At 32.8% G+C, this 25,342-nt stretch overlaps 5 protein-coding genes across 7 annotated transcripts; 4 read left to right on the plus strand and 1 right to left on the minus strand.

Moving 5' to 3' along the window:
* The first annotated feature begins 2,163 nt into the window (after nucleotides 1-2,163).
* LOC105795330 (hypothetical protein) lies at nucleotides 2,164-3,959 on the plus strand. Its single transcript, XM_012624910.2, has 3 exons — nucleotides 2,164-2,345; nucleotides 2,683-2,738; nucleotides 3,526-3,959. The coding sequence occupies exons 1-3, from the start codon at nucleotides 2,273-2,275 to the stop codon at nucleotides 3,646-3,648; spliced, it is 252 nt and encodes an 83-aa protein (XP_012480364.1). The 5' UTR covers nucleotides 2,164-2,272; the 3' UTR covers nucleotides 3,649-3,959.
* A 1,365-nt stretch (nucleotides 3,960-5,324) lies between these two features.
* Nucleotides 5,325-6,984, plus strand: LOC105795329 (late embryogenesis abundant protein). The gene is made up of 2 exons (XM_012624909.2): nucleotides 5,325-5,664; nucleotides 6,567-6,984. Exons 1-2 carry the CDS (start codon nucleotides 5,401-5,403, stop codon nucleotides 6,786-6,788), a joined length of 486 nt encoding a protein of 161 aa, XP_012480363.1. The 5' UTR covers nucleotides 5,325-5,400; the 3' UTR covers nucleotides 6,789-6,984.
* Nucleotides 6,985-8,215: 1,231 nt separating this feature from the next.
* Nucleotides 8,216-12,798, plus strand: LOC105795327 (bifunctional phosphatase IMPL2, chloroplastic). 3 transcript variants are annotated; one of them, XM_012624906.2, is made up of 10 exons: nucleotides 8,216-8,638; nucleotides 8,713-8,791; nucleotides 8,900-8,994; nucleotides 9,081-9,130; nucleotides 9,516-9,640; nucleotides 9,827-9,893; nucleotides 10,245-10,334; nucleotides 10,468-10,579; nucleotides 10,758-10,872; nucleotides 12,309-12,798. In XM_012624906.2, exons 1-9 carry the CDS (start codon nucleotides 8,332-8,334, stop codon nucleotides 10,826-10,828), a joined length of 996 nt encoding a protein of 331 aa, XP_012480360.1. In that variant the 5' UTR covers nucleotides 8,216-8,331; the 3' UTR covers nucleotides 10,829-10,872; nucleotides 12,309-12,798. The 3 variants fall into 3 exon arrangements, with proteins under 3 accessions (XP_012480360.1, XP_012480361.1, XP_012480359.1); XM_012624907.2 differs by having other exon boundaries at nucleotides 12,414-12,798; XM_012624905.1 differs by lacking the exon at nucleotides 12,309-12,798 and having other exon boundaries at nucleotides 10,758-11,087.
* A 1,289-nt stretch (nucleotides 12,799-14,087) lies between these two features.
* On the plus strand, nucleotides 14,088-16,679 carry LOC105795332 (probable receptor-like protein kinase At4g39110). Its single transcript, XM_012624913.2, has one exon. The coding sequence runs from the start codon at nucleotides 14,088-14,090 to the stop codon at nucleotides 16,677-16,679; it is 2,592 nt and encodes an 863-aa protein (XP_012480367.1).
* A 612-nt stretch (nucleotides 16,680-17,291) lies between these two features.
* LOC105795333 (SUMO-activating enzyme subunit 2) lies at nucleotides 17,292-23,316 on the minus strand. The gene is made up of 11 exons (XM_012624914.2): nucleotides 22,829-23,316; nucleotides 22,653-22,742; nucleotides 21,623-21,706; nucleotides 21,306-21,524; nucleotides 20,446-20,547; nucleotides 19,470-19,919; nucleotides 19,155-19,384; nucleotides 18,885-18,978; nucleotides 18,617-18,799; nucleotides 18,429-18,526; nucleotides 17,292-17,926 (listed from the first exon to the last, which is right to left on the minus strand). Exons 1-11 carry the CDS (start codon nucleotides 22,859-22,861, stop codon nucleotides 17,563-17,565), a joined length of 1,947 nt encoding a protein of 648 aa, XP_012480368.1. The 5' UTR covers nucleotides 22,862-23,316; the 3' UTR covers nucleotides 17,292-17,562.
* Between the last annotated feature and the right edge of the window lie 2,026 nt (nucleotides 23,317-25,342).

Below are 25,342 nucleotides of genomic sequence, written 5' to 3' on the forward strand. Positions count from 1 at the left end.
TTAATTACAACAGTTATTGAAAGATGACCTTTCTTCTCCAAAAAGATATTTTGTCATCACTTGCAGGTCCTAGGGTTCATTTTTAATTTTTTTAGGGCACAAAGTCATATATGGTCCAATTTGGTCCAAAATTTTCCATTTTCCCTTGAAATAAAATTGCATGTTTGAAAGATCAAACCATGGCCAAAGTTTAATATAAAGGGTCGTATGCAGTAACATCTATCATATTCCAAATTTGATTTTAACTCGATTTATTTTATCATAAAAAGTCATTCACTCAAGTTTGCGCAACTTGAACACAACATAATCTCGAATAAAAATAACTGGAACAAGTAATTTGAAATAATTGAAACTTGAAGTCAATAGAATCTGAAATGATCTTAATATGTAATAACCTAACCTGAAATATCTGAACCCAAAACTGATTTAACCTATATTGACTCGAAAAATTTAAAACCCAATCGGTTCAACTCAAACCAGACTCGACTCATCCGTCTTCAAATATACATAATTCTAGCAATAAAAAGTAAGAAAATATATTTAAAAAATAGCTATAAACATAAAAGAAAAAGTATTTTAATAAATATAAAATGATGATTATGGAAACCAATCCATCCCACCCTAAAACTTAAATATATACTTTTTCTTATTTATGAAAATGCCCCTATTGCATATCGAAACCTAACTATTCGAGGTTTTTTAATTACACCCTAATCTGAATCAATTTTTAAGTGCTTAGTTAAAGCTCAAATACCATCATGAATATACATATATATATATATATATGTAAGTAACATCATACTCAGAATCCATTAAAGTAGAACCCTAAGCTGATGATGTACACATACTTTTACTGTAATGTTAATCCAAACATATAATAATATAATAATGTAGTTCGATTAAAGTTATGGTTAATGATCAATTATTAGCATGATGAGGAGTTTACTTAATTCAAAGGAAGATATGCCCTAACCCCCACATTATTTAGAGAAAAAAAGAAGAAGAGATTATTACATATATATATATATTCAGGCAGCGTCTTCTATCTGTTTCTCTTTATTCCCCACCACTGTCTGGTTTAGTTGTATTTGGTGTGTTGTCGTTGTCGTTAAGGATAATTGAAAGCACTAATCTTCCACAAAATATTATTTAAATACCAACCTAATTAAGCCTTTTTTGACATGGTCCCTAGGGTTTAGACCATGAAAATTCTCCCCTAATGGTCACACATTTTTGCATCTTCCCGTTCTAGCCCTAGTAATCAATAGTTGACATCAATGGCTTGTTGAAGGGTCAAGCTAGTAGTGCGAAGGTTGGTTCAAAAAGATTTGAAATATTAGGTTTGGTAAAACGGACGCAAAAAGAAAAGTTAAATATATTATATTATAATGTAAATTTAAAAAATTATATTAAGTTAATTCTGTTTAGAATTTTAAAATATATATTATGCTAGTAAATAATATATATAGTTACTAAATATTAAATAAAAATATTTATATTTTAAATTAAAAAAATATGAGCGGGTTTAAATGGGTTTGTATTAGTTATTTACAAATATTATCGGGTTTTGACAAAATTTAAAACTCATTTTCAGGTTAAACCAAACCTGGACAATTATGTATAGTATTAATATCATATATAACCCTAGCTCGAACTTGACCCAACCCGACCCATGAACTCTGTTGATGAATTGTAAATAATAATTTAAACAAAGTCATCAAATGAATTCTCATCTTTGATAATTATAATAGAGATAAAAGATTGAACATGTTTAAAAAGATGAGAATTAAAAGCTAATAAATTAGGAATACGAATCATGAGAGTTAGGTGAGATGACAATGGTCTCTCCTACCTTAACAAGTGGTTGAGGGTTCAATCAGAATCAATCCTCGCCCTGGGTATGGAGAAAAATTAATGTGAGAAAAATTAAGGGTGTTTGAGTAATTTCCACTGACTTCCACACTAAGTACAGTTGATTTAATTAAGTATATAATCCACTAACTCATTAGACCAAGTGCCCCAACAAAAGAAAAGTGATCTTCTTTCACCTTTTTCTCTTTCTTTTGCTTTTGAATTTTTAAACCTAAAACCAGAGAAAAAGCAATAAGATTGCATTCTTCAAAATAAAATACAATCTATTTCTTGGTTCATATCCCTAAGGCTAGTTCCTAGTAGATATAATGTTGATACCAATACAAATATATCCCCTTGTATTGCAAATTCCTTCATATATTCTCTCTTCAATGAAAAGAAAAACCCCACTTTGAAAAACATGCATAATCTCAAGAAGATTGTTCTACTTTTGTTCTTGGTTTCAACTTTTCTTTTATCAACTTCAATGGCAGGTGGGTTCTTTTTCTATATGTCTTTTGGTTGCAGCTTTTTAATCTCTCTGGTGCATGCCATGCACGCGTTGTCCATGAAAATGTTAAAACTTTTTAAAGTAAAAAATTATATATAAAAGTGCAGCTCAGTAAGGTTAATTAATCAATAACCCCTCCATTAACTTAAAAGTTGATTATGAAGACCAGATTCAACCCTTTAAATTGTAGTTCAGTTTAACTTGCTTTTTTTTTTTTCCAACATCGAATGAAGGGTTTCTATGTATATACTCGTATGTTTAAGAGAGCATATATGAAGGTTTTTTATTATTTAGATTGTGCTGAAATTGGGGTTTTACAGGTCGCCAATCTAAGTTCGTCAATATGTTGGCTGAGGAAGTTGATGCAGCTTTTGAGGTTCGTACTGCATTTTTCTTATCCATTTTCCTTTTAAGGTTTTGTATACGTATACGTATACGTATATGTATATGTATATCTTTGATTTGAAAAAGCTTAACCAGCTTCCAGGCATGGCAGCATATATGTTAGCTAGCCTGGTCTGCAAAAAAACCTTCACAGTAACCCTCATACATGCATACATACATACATACGAAGCAAATATTGACCTACCCCATTCTTAGGGTTTTCTTTTCTTGTTACTAATCAATTTAGTCTTTCTACTATTAAAAATAATAAAATAAACTTAAATTTTAACACGATTAATATTTACGATTTAAGCAAGTTCAATTTTAAAATGAAGATTTCATTTGTAGAACTATAAAACTTTATTAAAGATATTAAGTTGTTGAATGGTAAAGTTAACTATGTGTTCTTATTTGATTCTTTTTACGAGGACTAAATTAATCTATTTAATAGTAAATGGATTAAATTGATAAAATTTGTATAATAGAGAAACAACAAAGTACCTTTTAAGTTATGCGTTTTTAAACTAAATAAGCTATTATTCTTCGGTTTTGGTACACGAGAACTCTTAATTTTTACTAAAATGACCTATTTAATAGTAGATAAAGTAATTAGATAAAATTTTCATAATAGAGAGACCATTAAGTACTTCACCCTTATTTTTTAAATAAGCTCTTATTCTTCTGTTTTTATACATGAAAGTTCTTCTTGATTTTATCCGAAAAATTCTCTTAAGATATTAAACCGTAAATAATCAATTTCGATGCTTATGTGACCGCAGGAGGAAGGTGTCGAAGGCGAAGCAATCCATGAACGGCTGCTTAGAGCAAATACTAAAGACTATGGAAGATATGATCCAACACCAGCTCTTGTGAAGCCTCCTTTCAAGCTTATACCTAATTAATCAATCATGTTGGTGCATCATGTAGCAATATATATGGGTATAAATGAAGCTTTGCCCTATGCTTCATTTGTGTACTTGAAGAAAATGAAGCAATATATATAATTAGGTATAATATATAGTATTTAGCAATATTAAACCTATATATAGAGAGATAATGTATTATATATAATACTAAGTTTGCAAGCTTAATGCTTCATGAATGTTAAAGTACAATGAAAGACACTCATGGCATGTTTGGGATATCATTTTATGATTGAATCATGTCGCGATCGTGTTCGTTTAATGTTAAATATTACTATTTTATGTTGAAATGTTGAACTTTCTTCTTCTTATTTTAATTAGATTTATTTCTCTTTGAATGATTAATAATAGAGTTTGGATTTGATATATATATATATATATATATAATTTATACATTAAAAGTGAATTATGTATAATATTTCTTTTCCAAAATGAAATGTAAAAAAAAATATTGAAGTTTAAATAAAAACGTCGGTTGGTATAAATAAAGGCATTTTTAATTTAATTTAATTTTAAAAAATTATAAATATATAAATTTGTTGATATACGAGAGTAAAGAAAGTGAAGTGGAAAACAGTGTCGAGCAAGACCGGAATTCACTAATTTTGAGGTTTAGAGTCAGAAAATTAAAGGATTGAGGCTTAGTTTGGATGGACAGTGTGTTTACCTCCGATGATGTTAAAAACAACAGTGACGGTGAGATTAATTATTGTAGTGGTGAGATTCAATACTGTAGCGGTGAGATTAAAAACAACGGTGGGGTGTGTGTTTGGATTTGAACGCAGCTGTAGCGGTGAGGTGAGAATAGAAAATGACTATTAAGGACATTAGATTAGAAATAATATATAATAGAAGTTTTTAAATTTATTTTACTTTTACGAAATTATTAAAAATATGTGAATTTATAAATTCATTTAATAAAATATTAAAATGTATCTTCCAATATTTTATCATATAAAATAAGATTTTTTAACATTTTTAAATCAAAATAATTAAAAATTAAAATAAATAATCTAAAAGTTGGTAAATTAAAATTTCTTTTTGATAATAATGTATATTAGTTTGTTATAAAATAATGAGAAAAATGTTTATTATTTTTTATTTAACCATCAAAGTGTTCTTTTACTTTTCTTTATTCAATTTATTAATAAATAAAAAAGAACAAAAAAAAGATATGTAAGCGTTTGCAGCTTTGAATTTTCAACTGGATATAAATTGAGCAGTGAAAATTTTAGGGTGTGGCACGATCTATTCCCTTTTACTACACTAAAATTTGGTTAAACGGAGATCCAAATAGCATTTTAGAGAGGAATGTACCCTTAATAGCAAATGGTTTAAGAAAAAATCCAATTAAATAATTAAGGATAAACGATCCTTCAAGTTAGTGATATGAGATATTTGGACAATCGATCATTGAGTGACTATCCGAATAATTTACGTACAAATGTCTCTCTAATTGATTCTCGTATTTGTTAATTGTCACCGACGTCACCTAAGGTGCACGTCTCCTTAATTCTCTAACGTGGCTGTATCTTAAGCATCTCATTTGCAAACGTCTCGCCACCTGTAAAATCACCGAAGTTTCATACAAAAGAAACTTACTCTTCTCCACCGTCTTTTCATGTATGCATGTATATATACATATAATATATATCAATTTCATCCAACCCAAGTCCCTGAATACGCCATAAGTGGACACTCTTTTTCTTTGATGTGTCAATAATTACGAAAATGGCTGATTTAACAGATGAAAATGGTAACCCTATTCAACTCACTGATGAGCAAGGCAACCCGGTGCAATTGACCGATGAATATGGTAACCCCATCCACGTCATTGGCGTAGCCACCAAGTCCCCACCTATGCACGGTGGTGATCAGATCAGTGTTGTTGCTGCTGAGTATCAACAGCAGCAGCAGTATCGACCGCCGCCACTGCGTCCGGAGGTTTCCAGCAAGGAAGAGATTCAGTCTTTTAACAGCTCCAGCACTAGCTCGGTAATTCGCCGTTCCCGTTCATGTATAATATTTAAGTTATTGGGTTATTAAAATTTATGTTCTTTTTTTATTTAAATAAAATACTTTGGTATAAGTTAGTGATCATTTTTTAATTTTTTAAAGTCGAGTGATCAAAATATGAATTTATTAATAATTTAATTTACCTTAATATTTTTTATTAAAATCAAATCAATAATAACCAATTAAGTCATTCAAGTCTTTCTTTTAGAAAGAAAATACATTGAGGTCATTATTGATAAAGACAAAAAAATTGTGTCATCGAATATTTAGATTCGAGTCTCATTATGCATAAGCTGTGATACGTAAATCTCCAATTCCATCATGTGAATATGCCATGTGAGTTTTATCCGATTCTTTATCTGTTATGCTTTACAATAATTTGATTTTACGTTATTGTTGCTAAAATATGTGTTTATATGTGTGAGTTCACTTTATTTATGTTTATATATAAATTACCATGTGTGCGAAATGGAAAATCTATTCTTTAGACCCAAAATTATAATTTAACTTCATAAATGTTAGAAGTTCAATTTAGTTATTTTAAAATCATAAAAATATAAATTAATATAAGGGTGAAGTTTTATTTTAGTTCTCGTAAAAATTAATTTAATTTTAATCATTTTAAAAAAATTATGGCTTTCGCCTCTGCATGTGTGGGTTCTCAATATAAATTTATTCTAGTTTAAGTCATAACACGTGTGAGCTCTATGCGAATTTATTCTGATCTAGGTTCAGTTTTATTTTAATTATCAATTTTATCCATTTGTATATAGTAATAATCCGATCCTAGTCATAGTTATAAGAATATTTAACTATGAATGTATTGATTATATTTGTAATTTTTATTGGTTTTTAAATTATTTTTTAATTTTCGAGTTTAGTTTGAAGATGATGGAGTAAGTGAGAAGAAAGGGAGGAAGGATAAAACAAAAGAGAAATTAGCAGGTAGAAATTATGAGGAGGAGGAGGAGCAATTTCATACCACAACTAACGCTGCCAAAACCTCTATCGCAACCACCACCGCCGCACCGCCTCAACAGCCGTACGTTGAGCAAGAGGAGATGTGTTTGAGGGAGAAGATAAAAGCGAAATTGCCGTGGTGAATTAAAATAATAATATTATTGTAGCTTTACTTTTAAATCACTCGTGTATTTTTGTAATAGTAATGTAATAATTATACTTGTCCGTGAAAGTTAGAAGGTTTAGGTTTTTCAGGTAAACCATCAAAATAGTCATTTGTTTAACTTAGTTTATATTTTAGTCATTGATATTTGAAATGTTGCGTTTTAGTTACTTACGTTAACATGTTTTAACATTTTAGTTACTTAACCGTTAATTTTCGTTAATGGTAAGTTGACATGGTACGTTAAATCATTATTTTAAATAAAATTTTAAATTAAATTATATAATTGGTTCTCATATTTTTTTCGTTTTGAGCAATTTAATTTTTTCTTGCATGTTTTTTAAATTTTTTTATTTTCCCGTATTTTCTGCTTCTCCTTTGTGAGATTCTCTAGCTCTTTTAATGTAGTTTTTCTATATTTTCCATTTGTTAAAACTGGTCCCTATACTTTTATTTTTTAACAACTTAAATTTTTCTATTTTTCTCCTTCTTCATCTCTTTTAATGTAGTTTTCTATGTTTTCCATTTGTTAAAACTAAAGGGAAGAAGAAGAAAAAATAAAGAAATAAAAAATGTTTAAAAGATAAAAGTATAGGGACTAGTTTTAACAAATGGAAAACATAGGAAAATTACGTTAAAAGAGATGGAGAATGAAGAAAAATAGAAAGAGAAACACAAGATAATGGAAAAAGGAAAAAAAGAAGAGGAAAGTTAAAATAACATAAAAACTAAATTGCTCAAAATGAAAAAATATGGGGACCAATTGTATAATTTAACCTAAAATTTTTGTTTGAAATAACGATTTATCATGTCACGTCATCTTAACGGTAATTAACGACTCAATAACTAAAATGTTACAACATGTTAACTAAGTGACTAAAATGTAACATGTCAAATATAAGTGACTAAAATGTAACCTAAGGTAAACAAATGTGACTATTTTGGTAGTTTACTCTTAATTTTGTATATATATTTTTGTTATGGATGGATTTTGTTAATCACAATATTAATATTTTCCATCAATTATACATATTTTCACTGGTATAATAATAAATTTAGCACTCAAAATCTACACATTTTGTCAATTTGATATCAATTTAACGAAATTTACCCATAATATATACACATCTTGTCGATATTTACACAAAATATATAAACATCAATGACTAAATTTATTATTATGTACCAATCAAAATTATGTAAAATTTAAGGAAAAACATTAATGATGTGCTTAATTATTCTTAATTTTTCACTTTTAATTATTCTTAATTGTTCACTTTAAAAATTAAAGACTTTTTTTTTTCCGATTTCCTACTGAAGTATAGTATTCCGACACTGATACGGAATTTAAGGACCTATAATGAAATTAAGCCTTTTATTATTAAGTGATACCTCATTAGTCCTCACTGTCACTCAGCTCTTTTTTCTCTTCAGTCCACAGTCATCGTCACCAAATCTCCATAGCCAAAAATCCTTCCTGTCTCTCTTTCCCTCTTATTTATAATCCCTTTCTTTCCTCCCAAATGTTCTCTCAAACCCAATCCCATTTCCTTTCATTTCCTTCCAAATCCCTTCCTTTCTATCCTCCTCTCTTCCCCAACAAAAGCCCTTTCCTTTCATTCCCTCCTTTCAAAACCCCCACCATTTCTCTCCCAACAAAATCCATGATTTCCAACTCCAAACTCTCTAATCACATCGACCCATTGTTGTTGAACGACACCCAACTCGACCGTTTTGCGGAAGTGGGCAATAAGCTAGCTGATGCCGCTGGCGAAGTCATCCGCGGTTACTTTAGGAAGAAATTCGAGATTCTTGATAAAGAAGATTTGAGTAAGTCATTGAAGAATTTGAGAAAAAAATGGTACAAAATTTGTTGACTTTATTGAATTTTTTTCATTCTATAGGTCCAGTGACGATTGCTGATCAAGCTGCTGAAGAATCTATGGTTTCGATTATATTGGAGAATTTTCCTTCTCATGCTGTGTGAGTAATAATGGGTTTTTTTTTGTTTGTTTTCAATGTTGGGTTTCATTTTTTTAATATAATTTTCTTGTTTGCTAAGAATTATTTGTAATTGTTCAATGACTGTAGTTATGGAGAAGAAAAAGGATGGAGGTGTAAAGAGGAATCTGCAGATTATGTTTGGGTTTTAGACCCTATAGATGGCACAAAAAGTTTCATAACTGGTATTTTAGTTTATTCTCTATATTTTTATTCAAATTATTGTATTAGTTTCATTGTTAAATTTGGTTTATGCTACCCAATTTTCCAGGAAAACCAGTGTTTGGTACTCTCATTGCTTTGTTGAAGAAAGGTAAACCTGTAAGTTTTCACTTATATACCCTCTTTAGTACTCTGTGGTTTGTGCTAATAGTTGTTTAAAATTTGATTTATGGGGCAAAATTATACCTTTTCGAGCAATGTTAGCTTGCTCACCATTAACTGAAGGCCCCATTTTAGCAGTGGAAGCCCCTTGCAGTGTTGCCTTTTGAGCTTGCATAAAGCTGGCTTTGTATTAAGTGCATTAATTGAGTTTAATTATACCAGTTGGCATGAATATGTTGAGTTCATCATCTGAACTTGTTTGTTTCTTTTTAATCCTATTCAATAAACATAGTATCCAATTATACCATCCTTAAGAGTTCTTAATTTTGCTTTTGATTGCTGTCTGATTATCCCACTTTTTTGTCTCTCCTATTTCTTTCAGATTCTTGGTATAATTGATCAGCCTGTCCTTAGAGAAAGATGGATCGGAATAAGTGGAAGGATAACTACATTGAATGGACAAGAAGTGGCTACACGAGCTTGTACAGAACTGTCACGAGCATATTTGTATGTTTTTCTCGTTGTTTAGTTTTATATGATAAGAGTTTGTCATGCAAAACCTGAGTCTCCAAAAAGGACTCCCTTATACCTGTTTACCACTATAGTAATAAATGCATGCATACAGTTCCTGCTTATATCTGTTTACCATCTTTTTCTCTCTTATCTTTTTGTTACTTTTCTTTATGTGTTTAGGTACACCACAAGTCCACATCTGTTCAGCGGAGATGCTAATGAGGCATTTGCCCGTGTTAGAGATAAGGTATTTGATTAAATGTACCGCTTTAGTTGATATAAAGATAAATCACGAATGTACACTTATCCTGTGACATAGTTATTTGATGCTTCTCCTGACCTTTAAAACCTATGGATTTTTCTCTTAATATGCATTGGAAAATTTAAAAATATTTAAGATAATCACGGGGAACAGCCTAAGTATAACAAAAACTTTGAAGAATTCTGTACTTTTGGCCTGTTTTTCCATATTGGCCTATACAACAATTTCAAAAATGAAAGAAAAGCCGGTATCCTCGATTTGGTCCTTTTCTTTGGGCTCGGATATGTTTGTCCTAGTTCTCACTTACTTGGTTTTGACTTCTCATGTTTTCAACAGGTCAAAGTGCCGCTATATGGCTGTGACTGCTACGCTTATGCCCTCTTGGCTTCCGGTTATGTGGATCTTGTCGTTGAGTCCGGCCTCCGGGTACGAACTTCTTTTCCTTTTGGTACAATGAAAGTTAAAATGACCCAGGACTGTCATTCGCAACCCAATCTTGAAGAGCACATTACTACATAATCTGATGGGTTTTATTTTTTCAAACCAAATTTTTTGTCAGCCATACGATTTCCTTGCACTTATACCTGTTATAGAAGGTGCTGGGGGTGCTATTACTGACTGGAAAGGCAATCATCTTCATTGGGAAGCTTCTTCAACTTCACGTGCAACAAGTACGCCCTTTCTCTCGAACTTTTTCCTTTTTCTTTCCATGAAAGTTGAACTTTGAATCAAGTTTTGGTTTATTCAGTCCACGGTATATAAAAGCTGAATCAACCAAATGCGCACACCCCTAGTTAGAACATTGCTGATCAAGTTTTTTTCTTTTTTCTTTTTTGGGTTATCTTCTAGGCTTTAATGTAGTGGCAGCTGGAGATAAACAAATTCATCAACAAGCTTTAGATGCTTTGCAATGGCAGTGAAAGATTTTACTGTTTGTTTTAAAACCCTAACATCCATACAAATGGTAAGTTTTCTTGAGCTCTTTTGTTATAGTTATGGCATTAGTTTGAGAACTATTTGACTCAAGAAATCAACTAGTGAGATGAAATTGAAAGAAACCAAAACTGGCGGCTAAAAATCATAAATTAAATGGGAGATTGCATTTAGCATTTTTGCTATGTTGTATATCATAATACAATCATTATTTATTTGATATGAAAAATTTTCAGTTCTCTTGTATGTGTAGATTACCATGAATGCGATTCCTTTATAAAATTTTAGTTGTTAGATGGATTTGACTTGAAGTATTTTTAAAACTTTGGGATGATTAATGCAATAATAAAATAAATAAACAAACCTGTTTTAGAGGAATAATACATGGTTTTGGTTTTAGTTGATTGAGTTTTAGCTCGGTTGGTATCTTTGCTGTTACAAGGATATAGGTTCGGGCGTATTTAAACCAATGTTATTTTTTGATTTAAGGGTTTAGGGTTATAGATAGGAACAAGATTTGCATAAATAAAATTAGACCGGTGGTTGAAAAAATCAGATAACTGATTCAGTTTCAATTAAATAAATTATTAAAAATAAAAAATATATATTTAACCATTTATAAAAACCAGTTCAATTGTCTGTATACATAAAAAAATCAATTCAATTCAACCCCTTGGTTCAGACTGCTATACCAACTAGTCCGGTTTAGTTTCAACAACCACTATTGAAAGTATGGATTTAGTGCAAGGTTTTTAGATTCGGACCAGTGATCAAACCGGTCAAGTGATTGGCTTACTAGTCCAATCGGTTCGTTCAACTAGATTAAATAAATCATTAAAGAATTTAAAAAAATATTTGGTTCAATCAATTTGTACCGATTTTTAAGTCACCCGATTTAATCGCTTTTTACAATTTAATATGCCGATCAATTTCTGATTTAACCAATCCAACTGGCTGATAGCGTCATTTTAAAGCTAGTGACAAAAATGATATGCTTATTACATTAATTTTTTGCAAGCTAATTAACATTAATTATTAGTACAAAAACGTTACGTTTATTATCGTCAAAAGGGAAAAAGAATACCATTTTTCTCTATTTATTTTTCTGGTTTTCTTCATCAAATCTCACACTCCATTCCTCAAAATCTCCAAAACTACTCGAATTTCCAGTCAATGGAGAATCAAACCAGAGTTGCCATAGGAATCCCAGCACCAAATTACCTAATAACCACACACCAACCACCACTTTTTATTGCAAATTATCCAACACCACCACCAGCACAACAACAATCTCTGTCATGTCCGCCACTGTTCATAATCACATCCGTCTTAATCATCATTCTCTTCGTTTCACTTGCTTTCACTGGTTTCTACTTCACTTATCAACAAAGCAACCCTCCAATCATTCGTATCGAATCCATTGCTGCTTTTAACATTACTAATTGGCTTATAACTCTCTCTTTAAAGAATCCCAACAAGTATGCTTCAATACATTACGAGAAGATTCAGGTTTCAGTGTCCGAGTTTGACGATAAATGGCGTGTTATTTGTCCTGTTGATGAGTTCGACCAGGTCGAAAACGGAGAGAATCTAATGGATGTGGATGTTTTCGGGTTGGTGGACTCGAAAATGGTGGAAGTGGTGTTGAAAATGGATGCTGTGGTCTGTTTACAAGCTAAGTATATGCAGAAACATTGGCAAATGTTAGAAGTTGATTGTGGGGTTGTCGTAGTTCAGCCGAGGATGAACACGACGGTGGGTCGATCCAATCGGTGTAACGTTCGTCTCTGGTGAATTGTTCATTGCTTAGTAGCGTTCTTGTTTCCTTGTTATAGATTGTAATGCAAGCAACTTACAGTGGTACTAATTGTTATGGATGGATTTTGTAAGGGTTAACAGTGGTTTATATAATGAAACGGGCATTTATCTATCACCGCCCGCTGATCAATTAGGTACTCATTCTCTCGCACTATATCAAGTCGAGGTCATGCTATCTGTCACACGAGTTCAAATTCAATATCTCCTTGTATAGGATTTCACATTAAAACTCTGATATTATGTCGATCATTTTCAGATTTTGATATGAGCTTGGATACTTTTGGATTCCCATAACGCAAAAATAAATTAATATGCTTTCATACTTAAATCAGTAAAAGAGTTGTTCTCTCATTGATTGGTCTGCCTGCAAAAAGGACAATACCGACACAGGAGCATGGTGTTAGCACTATATGAGGAAAAATAGGAATACTAGACCAGTCGTAATAATATTTTACTGGTAAAATTCTCTCTTCAGTCTCTCTTAATAACGATATTGAACAAATTGGTCCTTTTAAAGAAAGGAATAATTAAATCTCTGTCAATTTCAAAAGTAAGCAATTAAGGACAATTAATCACACGTTAATATTTTTCGTCAATTGTATATAATTTTAATCGGTATAATAATAAATTTAGCCCTCGATATTCATACATTTTATCAATTTGATCCTGATTTTTAAAAATGCAACAAATTTAATCTCGACATTCACAAATTTACACAAATGGTACAAATAAAATTTGTTAAATCAAGATCAAATTGAAAAACGTATTGTTATTATACCAATTAAAATTATATACAATTGACAAAAGAAAATATTAACGTCTTGATTAATTAACCTTAATTGTTCGATTTCCAAATTGATTGGGATTAATTGTCCTCAGTCGCTTAATATCGAAATTGTCTAGATAAATGTTGATAAAAACAGATAATGCAACTCATTCAAAGATGTCATCTTCATTGTTAAATTGGGTTCAATTTTTTTTAATCAAAGGTGCTTGGATGAGCTAAGTTGATGCGAATAATGGCACCCAACTCCCTGTAAGAGAATTTTTTAAAAAAAAAAAAACACCATGGAAATTAACTACAAAACCATTCTTTGAATAACATTGTATAAAGTGTCTAGAAATAGCAGCATTAATCATCACGAAAAGCTCTAAAATTTGGTTCCACCATTGACCATGTCCAAAGCTTTTGTTAGCCAACAAAAAGAAAGGATCTTTCTCCACAAACATTGCCTCATAATTAGGACAAAACACAAAAACACCAAATTTTGTTGTCAATCCCTTTTAGCCATTATAATTCACAAGACAAAAACAGCAAAACCAACCCAACAAAGTTTAGTTTCATTTTTCATAATATAACATTATTTACCCTTTAGTTTCACTTTGTTGGGTTCCACTTCCGGACTACATCCCTCTCATCCAGGAGGGATGGAGATAGAAAAAAAGCCGAAAAAACATAAAACCAATCTTTTTCTATCCTCCATTTTGTCATCACCATCATCATCATCCGTATCGATGGCGATCCTCCTGGTGTTGTTTTATATCTTTGTTTGTTGCCCTGTAGTTATTATTGCTTCCAGCACTCCTACTGGTACGTTCAGTCCCGAAGACAACTTCCTTATCAATTGCGGTCCTGACTCGAAGCCTGAACTTATCGAGGGACGAACTTTTCAAACCGGTTCCGAGTACTTAAAAACCAAGAGTGATTCTCAAATCACTTGCTCAGATAATGTTCCTTCACCTATATATAAAAGTGCCAAGGTCTTCCCTGAAGAAGCTACGTATTCATTTACCTTAAAACAACCCGGTTACCATTGGCTTCGTCTCCATTTCTACGCCATGAAAGATGATAAATATGATCTCCACCAATCGACGTTCTCCGTGTCTGCGAACGAAATTGTTCTTCTGCATAACTTCAAGATCAATAATAGTAGTGTACCAACCCTAAAGGAGTACTTGATAAATATGAAAGATCCTACGCTTAATCTCAAGTTTAGTCCTATGAAGGATTCGTTTGCGTTTATAAACGCTATTGAGGTTGTTTCCGTACCGAATAATTTGGTAAATGACGAAGGGTTGGCCCTTTTCCCGGTTAACAAGTTTTCCGGTTTAACTGAGCAAAATTACCAAGTTGTGTATAGGCTTAACATGGGGGGACCTTTGATTACCCCAAGGAATGATACACTAGGAAGGATATGGATACCTGATGATAATTACCTCGAACAGAAGAATTTCGCCAAGGCTACCTCGATTGCACCGGACGGGGTCCACTACTCCAAGACTATAACGCGCTTGATTGCACCGCCAATGGTTTATGCGACTGTTATCGAGATGGCCGATGCTAACATAAAGCTCCCAAACTTCAATGTCTCATGGAAGCTTGATGTTGATAAATCATTTGATTATTTGCTTAGGATGCATTTCTGTGACATTATTAGTAAGGCAACCGATAGTCTCTATTTCAATGTTTACATCAATGAGAAAATGGCCATTTCTGCATTGGACTTGTCAGCGGTTACCGCCGGGTTGGCCCGTCCGTACTATAGAGATATTGTGGTGAACGCTCCGCTAATCAACGATGGACTACTCATCCAAATCGGTCCATTGAATCAAGGTACTGGGGCAGCTAATGCGATTCTTAATGGCTTGGAGGTGATGAAAATGAGCAACTCGGTTGGTAGTTTAGACGGGGAGTTTGGTGCAGAAGAGGGAGGGTTGGGAATGTCTCACCAGGGCACGGTGGCTACAATCGGTTTCGTCATGATGTTTGGTGCCTTTGTCGGTCTTGGTGCAATGGTTTATAAATGGAAGAAGAGACCCAAAGATTGGCAAAAGAGGAATAGTTTCTCTTCTTGGTTGCTCCCACTCCATGCAGGCGATAATAGCTTCTTAAGCAAGAACAGTGCTTCTCAAAAGAGCAACTTCAACACAAGTGGCTTAGGCCGATATTTCTCGTTAGCAGAGCTACAAGAAGCAACCAAGAACTTCGATTCGAGTGAAATAATCGGTGTCGGTGGATTTGGCAATGTCTATTTAGGTACAATCGATGACGGGATTAAAGTTGCTGTTAAGAGAGGAAACCCACAATCAGAACAAGGTATCACTGAGTTCCAAACAGAAATCCAGATGCTGTCAAAGTTAAGACACAGACACTTGGTGTCACTGATCGGTTACTGTGATGAAAACAGCGAAATGATCCTGGTTTACGAGTACATGTCGAATGGACCTTTCAGGGATCACTTGTATGGAAAAAACTTGCCACCATTATCATGGAAGCAAAGGCTCGAGATTTGCATCGGAGCTGCTCGTGGACTTCACTATCTTCATACCGGTACCGCACAAGGGATCATTCATCGTGATGTTAAGACCACCAATATTTTGCTTGACGATGCCTTTGTTGCCAAGGTTGCTGATTTTGGTCTGTCAAAAGACACACCTATGGGACAAAATCATGTTAGCACTGCAGTGAAAGGTAGCTTCGGGTACTTAGATCCCGAGTACTTCAAAAGGCAGCAATTGACTGAAAAATCAGATGTTTACTCATTTGGGGTGGTTCTGCTTGAATCCTTGTGTGCAAGGCCTGCAATTAACCCACAACTGCCGAGAGAGCAGGTTAACTTAGCCGAATGGGCAATGCAATGGAAGAGGAAGGACTTGCTTGAAAAGGTTATTGATCCTCAACTAGCCGGTTCCATCAATCCAGAATCAATGAAGAAGTTTGCTGAGGCTGCAGAGAAATGCTTGTTAGAATACGGCGTCGACAGACCTTCAATGGGAGATGTTTTGTGGAACTTGGAATATGCCTTGCAGTTGCAGGAAGCATTCACAGCCAGAAAATCAGAGGACGAGACCAACCCTCTGAACACCGCCACTACCCAAACTCCTATCATGGTGCCATCCACCACCAGTCTTCCAACCGATAACTACCGTTCGGTTGAGGGTCCAGTAGACGTTCCAGCGATTAATGATCACTCAGGAACTGCAGTGTTTGCACAATTTCAAAGCCTTGATGGCAGGTGAAACAGTCAAACACCGTGGCTTGATAAGCTGGATAAAGTAAAGTCTACCATTTTCAGAAGACCTTCGGGCAGCCATAAAAATGTGCACCCTTCTCTATGTAACATCTGTTCCATCAAAATCTGTCCTTGTTTCTTGTATGGGGTATTCAATTTCATAGTCAAAACATACATACATACATACATACATATATACACCAAAAGGTATAGTATGATTAGTGTACTGATATCTAATGTTTCAATCATGCAGCACCATTTCATATTGTGTATAAATTATTACCTCATATGAAAGAATAGCGGCTCGCAATTTTGTATGCTATTAGAGCATAGTGAGCCATGTAAGTCTCCAACTTCAATTCCCCACAAGATTCAATGAGAATTGTTCTTAATCTCAACTAAGATATGTACCAATATTTAGTTACATCAGACCAGATAGATATACCAGTTTAAAGTAACAAATGGCTTACAATATGTAAGAAAAATAACATTAACCTTTATTTCTTCAGTTCTGCACCACATTGACCTTCATTCTGCTCATCAAAGAGTCCATCTGAGAACACCTTAGCTTAGTTCATGGTTTCTGTGAGCATAGTTTCAAATAATCAAGAGGAAGCAGTTCCATTAATAATTTTCATTTCACATTGGTTTTAAAATCTGAATACTTGCAGTTACAAGCCCTTGGTTAAAAGATAATAACTAGATGACTAGGCATTTTTGTCACAATAGTAAACCACAAAAACGGAATCAACATAACAGTTAGTAACATCTAATCGAGCAAAAAACTATAGACTGTCCTAACACGGCCTCCAAAAGAATCACCATTTAGTCTTCTTAACAATTATCAAATCAGAGGTGAGATGATATGTCCCTAGAAGATGTAAAACATGTTACAACTTTTTCTTCTTGGTGAGTGATTCCCAATCATCGGATATAATGAGTTCATCGGCCTCATCATCAATATCAAGCTTTTTGGGTTTATTTTGATTTATACTAGAAGGGCCTGAAGGATCTGGAGCTGTGACTTCAGAAACCTCAGACAATTTTCTTTTCTTCCCTGTAAAAGCTTCAACCACTTCCGAAGTTTCCTGAATTTCATCATCCTTCTCACCCTCCAGAGTCTCCCCTGATGGCAAAGCATTGGATGTACTTTCGTCATTTCCAATAGGCTTATTATTATCCTTATCAACAGGAGCTTCTACCCATCCGGATAGAAGCATTCCATCAGGTTCCTTCTCTTCGTCAAATTCTTCCCTGCGAGCATAAAAAATACATTTATTGATGTGTCTTCTATGGACAACACTTGTACAAAAGCAAATTAGAGGTATAGTTCGAAGAAAAAGAAAGGGAAAAGAAAAGTCCATATCAAGCTTTGTGATCAACCCTTTACTCATCATAATTAACAATAAGATCACTAGTCTAATCATATAACTAATGTCCACAATCCAGATAAAAACACAAAGTAACAAATCTTATTTGCCGTCTTGTAATCACAAAATGGAATTTATTTTAGCACAAAAATATGGACATATTTTTTATATTTTAACCAGGAAGGCAGGGAGTACGATACAAATGCAGGAACAAAAGATGTAAGAACTACTTCCACTAGTTCACTAGCGAAAGAAGATAGGCAAAAAAGATAATTATTTGATGAAGCCATTTCAACATTCACCACCTATTTTAGGAACCTTCCAGAACATGATAGAAAAGGTTTCTAACAATTTTAGTATTATGGTTATCAAGGTAAAATACAAACCTATGCTTGATATTGATACTGCATGAGAACTCCTGTTGCAGATCCTCGACGGTAAGAACACTCCCACTAGTAACTGGAGAAGGAAGCTCAGATAATGCCTGTTAAAAGAATAAACCACAATTATCATACCACTTTTTGTGCCAAGTATAAAAAGAATTTGGTTCAAATACAAAGATGAAGAATTTTACTTTCTCAAGGTTTGCAGCATAAATCGCTACCATATCCTCTTCAAGATCTTCGCCAACTTCATAAAGAATGCTTGCCCCTTGCATAATTAGAGGAAAGTTCATACCAAGTTTGGCTTTAATAATCTTTTCAACAAAATCCCGCAACTTAGAACGTTGAGTATTAACCTCAAGCGATACTGGTGTCTGTTTTCAAGATATTAAACGTAAGCGAGTATCATTTGAAACATTCACAAAAGAAATTCCGATCAGACCACCGTTTTAGATATACCTCTGAACAAACATAGCAAGATCTGTTAGGTTCATAGGGTTCTACAGGCATTAGAAGCAACTTTCTTGAAGGATGTTCTAGACAATATGTCATCCTGCATAGGCATCCAAAACAGATTGGAATTTAGAACCAATGTACAAAAATGACACAATAACATATGCTCGGTACCTAAACTGAACTATATAATTACTTTGTATTTGGAAAAACCTCCAAATAATCAAAAGAAAACAATTTTAATAGAGAAAAAATAAAAAAGGAACTGAACTAAACCTATAATTGTTGTTATCCTTTTGTAAAACCTTAATTGCTTCAATCACGATCAATCCAGCTATGATAGCATTTGTTGTAGCAACAGCATGCACAATATTACCAGCAATTCCTTTAGCTTCAAAAAGACTGTGTAAAGGAATCCCAAAAGAAGAAGCCCGGATATTTGCAGCAGCAGTCACAAATTCCACGGCCAACTGATCATCTTTATCGAAAGTAAGGTTTCCTATATCCTGTAAAGTGATCATATATATTAGTCAAACTTGGTAGGAGTGAGATAATCTATCAGTTCTTCAAAAGAAAAAGATTAACAAGGACCTTTTCTCTCTTCAAGAAAAATAATCTCAAAGCCTCGAGGAAAACTCTTGAATTTTCTACAAGGCTCCATATATCCTGAGGATTCTTCAAGCTCAGAGACACCATGGCAGAGACATCATCAGCTGCACAACCCTTTTCCTTGTTCCCATTCTCTTTAGTTTGTTTCTCAGGCAGGACATCTTTACTATATATAGGCCGTGGTTTGTTACGGTTTTTCCACGTTTCTTCATTAGATAGAGCAACTTCTATGTTATGACCAAATACATGATCATATATTCTTCTTCCATATCGTTCGATATCTTCGTCTTTTCTACATTCAAATACATCTTCTGAATGTTCAGACGAGTTTGCAGTATCACTAGAGCGCACATTCAAATCATTTTCCTGATTCTTGTCCCCAAACAACTTTGCAAAAAGCAGGTCCTTTGCCCATACAATACAATGAACAAACTACAATTCAAACAATATGATTAGAACTTGTGGCATAGCAATTTCTTGGCAACAACAACTATACTTAGGCTTTGTTTACCATTGAGGTTGTACATCACTTTTCAACCCAAACCTTGATTTCAAACCAAAAAATTTTGGTAAACAAGTAGCCTTTCAAACCAAACCTTGATTTTAAACTGGATTTTAACCAAAGCCAAAATTTTTAGCTTTTGGCTTTTGGAAAAGTGCTTTTCAATGAAGTTACCTTTTTATCCCCTCATTAAATCTTCTACTTTACAACATCATGTCTAAAATAGTTATTTTATCTTCTCAAAAGCACTTTTTGACAGCAATCGGAAACACTATCAAATTTTTCAAAAGCACTTTTTAAAAGCTTTTTTTCACAGCACTTTTCAACCTCAATGGTAAACTATCCCTTAATCATCATAATTTTAGTATAGTGACTGCTGGTTGCTCAAAGCCAATAGAAGCAAAAGACTCCTACGCTACTCCCACCCGAAAGAAAATGCCTCAAATGAACGATTACCTTTGATGGAGTGCTTGTTATTGTACAAACAGGATAAGTCTTTGGGGCAGGTTTTGGCTGACACTCGTAGCACTCAGTTTTTCCTTTCAAATGTACAGTAACCTGCACTCAGGATAGTTATAATCATACAATATCGTCGTAATAAAACATTCAACCAAATGAATAACATAAAAGTAACGCTAAAGCCAAGAAAAAGGGGTATCACCAGACAATAAGTTTGTAGTATGTGAGAGACTGAGAGGAGTTGATAAGAAAAGAAAAAACAAAAGTTCAAGTTCAGGGAAGTCAAATAACCAAAAAATTTGACAGTCAAACATAGGCAAGACTTCTTGTAAACCTCAACCTTTAGACCTTAAGGTGATTATATGATTCAGTTAATAAACATGTATAGAGAAGAAAAAAAAGCAAATACAAGCACATCTTGAACTGGGGAACGCTTCATTTTTTTTCTAAATTAAATTGCTTAAAACGATAAGCTTTTTAAACATATTTCAGAGATACATCTCTTCATTGTTAATATTAATATAGAACCCATTTGATAAAAAAATTCATGAAGCCTTCAATAGCACTTACCAAGAGAAACAAGCTCCGTCAACTTAAGATGCTACTTAAATAGGATAGAACAGGTCACCTGTTCCAGAGGTGAGTTCCTTAAATAAGTAATTATTTGCATAAAATAGCAGAATTTCAGATTATTGGTTATACAGTATGTAAGAACAAAACAATTGAGTATGCTTATACATACACAAACTAATAAAAGTTAGATGAAACATGAGAATGAGCAATCCAGACACGCAACCTAGCTAGAAGATGAAGAACCAGTATATATTGAGCTAAAAGACATGTAAAAGCCTAATTACCTGTCCCAAGAACCCTGTTGTCCCACTTTCAACCAATGGGATATCAGCCGCCAAACAAAGACGATTTACATGGCGCCTTGCATCTAAGTTATCCAACCCATTCAACACAACATCAAACTCTTTAAAGAAATCAACATTGAAGCGAGACTCCTTAACATTAGCATGGTATGGTGTAATGCTTATGTTGGGCCTGAACCTTAAGACTGCATCTCTAGCAACCTGATAAAAATATTGATGAAATACATAGCATTAACTTATAATTGTCAATTAAAGCAAACAAGGGAAAATGCCTGTAAAATGCCTATAAATGTACTTGCCTTGGCCTTAGACTGACCAACATGGGATTGTCGGAACAAAAATTGTCTATTCAGGTTGCTGACTTCTATAGTATCCATGTCAATCTACAAGCAGATAAATATAATGGCATTAATAAATAATTTCCAAAATAATTATACCAGTTACTAAATCCTGTAAATTAGTTGCCCAACAACAAAAAGAAAAACAAAACATCCATTCAGATGATCATCATCAACTTGACCTCACGACACATACTGAATAACATTTTTTTAATAAAAAGACAACCACCACGTGAAACCCTTAGCACCACCACCTATATAATGGATAGCTCCCCTTCAAAGATAACTAAAACCTAACACATCAATAACTGATATCAGCACCAGCCACCATCTTAGACTGTCCATCTAACTTTTATATTATCGTAACCGACTCCATTCCTAGATAACCCTAAATAGTTACACCACTATAAAAATAAAAATGAAAAGTAACAATACTACCAATCAAGTCAACCTAAGGCGCAATACCATACTACCGCCAACAACATTTACCACACCAATTTAATTTTTTTGTATCTCCTGCCATTTCAGTATCAACAGTTACCACCAGCTCCATGATGGCCTCTACGCTGCTACAATGTGCAATGTCCTATAGTATGCACCAAAGCACCATAGATTCCACCTTGAGTTCCGTTATCACCATTACAAATAAATTGCATAAAAAATACCAAAATCCATTATATATCAAACAGATTTTAATATTCTTCCTAAAACACACATCCATAATCTCCAATAAATGAAACCACTAGCATCCTCACCCGCAGAGGCAGCAAGAATATCATCTGACAACATTATATGTTGATTATCTCACTAATTATTGGCACATTCTAGACATAGTGTGGTTTCTATAATCACCTAATTCTAAAATAAAAACAAAATTAGACTGTTGAGACCCTAAAGGTAACTCCAGTTAGACAGACTTTAAAACCAAAAATATTAAAATAAAATAAAAACAATTTTAAGAATTTAAAAAAAAAAAAAGTAATTAACTTACAATATGAATATCTTGAAACCCAGAGAGAGCAAGAGTCTTGAGAAGCTCACAGCCAATCCCTCCTGCCCCTACCATAAGCACTTTCGCCCTCTACCATTCAAAAGAAAAAATAAAAGGTTAAAACCATAGTTAAAATAAATACCCAATTTTGCTCTCTGGGGACATTTATTCCGTACCTTAATGGCGGATAACTGTTCTTGAGCAGCCATTTCGAGGGTCAAGCCAAGCCAGAGAGCAACAATACGAAGAACAAGAAGAAACAGAAAACCAAAAAAAAAAAAAAAAAACAAGAGTAAAAATGAAAGTCGAAACTTTTTCCCCCTTTTTATAAAGAAAAAGAGAGGGGTTTTCGTAGCGTTTGTAAGGAATCGAACACGAGACGTGAAACAACGATTAAAGCCATGATTAGAGCTTTGAAAAGGGCGGCTAAATGAGAACCAAATATATAACAAAAATTCGGGAAAAAAAAAGAAATTCCCTTTTTTCTTTTTCCTCTTTCTAGGGGAAAACGAAGAGATTTTTAAAGTGGCTGATCTGCTGATATCGGCGGTGTTCAATTTAGCTCTAATTTCAAAATCAGAGTGATTAGGCTATCATCTTTAGGGTTTTAAGCCTTCAATTATTAGAACTTTCAATGATAAGAAAAAAATATTAGGACGTTCGCAGTCGTTGAAGAACGAAGGCTCTAAATTAGAAAGTCCTAATTTTTAGTTAAATTTATGTTTTAGTCCCTATACTATATTTAAGTTGCAGATTTAGTTTATATATTTTGATTTGGTCTTTTTAATCCCTTTACTTCTAAAATTTTAAACTACGGTAAAACTGTAAGAAGAAGACCAAATATAAATGTTGAGGATTAACTTTTTTAGAATCAAGATTAAATTGACATAATTTATAAATGTTTAGGGTTAAAATTGTTATTATGCCAATTTTAAACGTTGATACCATTAACTAGTTGGTGACAAAAAAGATAAAATTGAATAGTTAGATGATTATTTTGTAATTTTTCATAGTTGGGTGACCAAAAATAAATTTACTAATAGCTGAGTGACTATTAGTGTAGTTTCCCTTTAAAATATCAAATTATTTCAATTAATCAAATGACCATCATTTGAATCATAATTAAATTTGATAATAATTAAGAATAATAAAATCGGAAAATAGAGATTAAATTCACAATTTTTACATAATTACGAAAATTATTATAGAATTTGACATAAAATATTCAACTATTACTGTTTGGGCTCATAAATAAAAAACTAAAATGACTAGAATTGAGTCATTGACTAAATTAATTATATTTTATAAATAGTACATGGATTAATGATAGAATTTGACCTAATTTTTATTGCTTTAATTTTGTAAAAGTAAGGCTTGGAAAAAAATTCTGACCAAGAAATTTGTTAATTTCACCAAACATCTCTACATTATCATATTAGATTTTAATTTTATTTTAAATTTTCAAAACATTTTAATTAAGTAATTAAATAATTAATATGAATATATCAATAAATGTCATTTCATTAACCTAGTAGTCAATTTAAGAGTTAAAACAAGTGGATTAATCTGTAAATTCGTGTTAGATTTGAGGGGTTAAAAAACATAAGTCAATAAATTTAAGAGGTTTATTTTTTTTTTTTATTTATTTTAACTTAGTCGCATCCAAATGTTTACAATTTGATGTAGGTATTTTAAATATATTTCATGTCCGATAAGGTTTTCAAGACTGAGTCAGTTCAGTTGGGTCATCGATCCGATCGTTCTATCCAGTTTAGTTAAATAAATCATTAAAAGTTTCATAAAAAAATTAAAAATATATATTAAAAATCCAATTTAATTGTCCTATTCAATTTTTACACGATTCAATGGTTTGCATTAATTCCCAATTCAGCCGGTTCAAAGCTCCTCTTCATATTGATACCTCGATTGGCCAGTCCGATCCAATTCAAACAACCTTGATGTGCAACTCCGAATGGATTACACTATTGACGAAATTGGACTTCCATCAGTAAAAAGGCATTTCTTTTTTAGAATCGAGCCCTATGTTAGACCCTCAACACATTTGCATTGGCCCTGACAAAAGTTTTGTCTCTCTCGACTTTGCTAAAAATCCAAAAGACATTGAGTTAACATAGTGAGAATATCTTATCGAGTGCCTGAAAAGCTGAACCATTCAAGTTCCACCACAAACATTATGCATTGTTGAACTTCTCAAACACTCGAATAGATGCTAAGGCTTTTATGAATCCACAAATTCTTTAAACACCAGAGCTCATGGTAGAGTCAAAATATGTAAATCCCACCTAAAGATAATACCAAACATGTTGAGGGTTCAATGCAGGGTCTGATCCTCGACACACACATGCATATATACAACGGTTAAAGTACTTAGGCGGTCTCTGTATCATAGGGACTAGACCAAATGAATCTCTTTATTATCAAATGAATCAATTTAATCAATGTACTATTAAAAAGAATCAAATAAGTTCAAGTTGTAATAGAATTGGCATTTATTGTATATAAAAAAGTATTGAAAATTATTATTATTTTATTGCAATTTAATTTCAGAACAAAATTCATTTACAAAACCATAAAAATTTTAAAAAAATTAATTTTTTAAACAATAAATGTTAACTCTATGTCAATTAGACCTTATTTAATTCTTTTAATAGCATAGAGACTAAATTTAT

This window comes from Gossypium raimondii, chromosome 3 (assembly GCF_025698545.1).
Source record: "Gossypium raimondii isolate GPD5lz chromosome 3, ASM2569854v1, whole genome shotgun sequence".
Taxonomy (NCBI): domain Eukaryota; kingdom Viridiplantae; phylum Streptophyta; class Magnoliopsida; order Malvales; family Malvaceae; genus Gossypium; species Gossypium raimondii.

Coding starts and splice junctions, on each gene's coding strand:
- LOC105795330 (XM_012624910.2), top strand. CDS start 2,273: ATGCATAATCTCAAGAAGATTGTTCTACTTTTGTTCTTGGTTTCAACT. Junction 2,346..2,682: donor TTTATCAACTTCAATGGCAG/GTGGGTTCTTTT, acceptor GGGGTTTTACAG/GTCGCCAATCTAAGTTCGTC. Junction 2,739..3,525: donor AAGTTGATGCAGCTTTTGAG/GTTCGTACTGCA, acceptor ATGTGACCGCAG/GAGGAAGGTGTCGAAGGCGA.
- LOC105795329 (XM_012624909.2), top strand. CDS start 5,401: ATGGCTGATTTAACAGATGAAAATGGTAACCCTATTCAACTCACTGAT. Junction 5,665..6,566: donor ACAGCTCCAGCACTAGCTCG/GTAATTCGCCGT, acceptor TTTCGAGTTTAG/TTTGAAGATGATGGAGTAAG.
- LOC105795327 (XM_012624906.2), top strand. CDS start 8,332: ATGTTCTCTCAAACCCAATCCCATTTCCTTTCATTTCCTTCCAAATCC. Junction 8,792..8,899: donor AATTTTCCTTCTCATGCTGT/GTGAGTAATAAT, acceptor CAATGACTGTAG/TTATGGAGAAGAAAAAGGAT. Junction 8,995..9,080: donor CACAAAAAGTTTCATAACTG/GTATTTTAGTTT, acceptor CCAATTTTCCAG/GAAAACCAGTGTTTGGTACT.
- LOC105795332 (XM_012624913.2), top strand. CDS start 14,088: ATGGAGATAGAAAAAAAGCCGAAAAAACATAAAACCAATCTTTTTCTA.
- LOC105795333 (XM_012624914.2), bottom strand. CDS start 22,861: ATGGCTGCTCAAGAACAGTTATCCGCCATTAAG. Junction 21,707..22,652: donor GGTTTCAAGATATTCATATT/GTAAGTTAATTA, acceptor ATCTGCTTGTAG/ATTGACATGGATACTATAGA. Junction 19,385..19,469: donor TTTTCTTGAAGAGAGAAAAG/GTCCTTGTTAAT, acceptor ATCACTTTACAG/GATATAGGAAACCTTACTTT.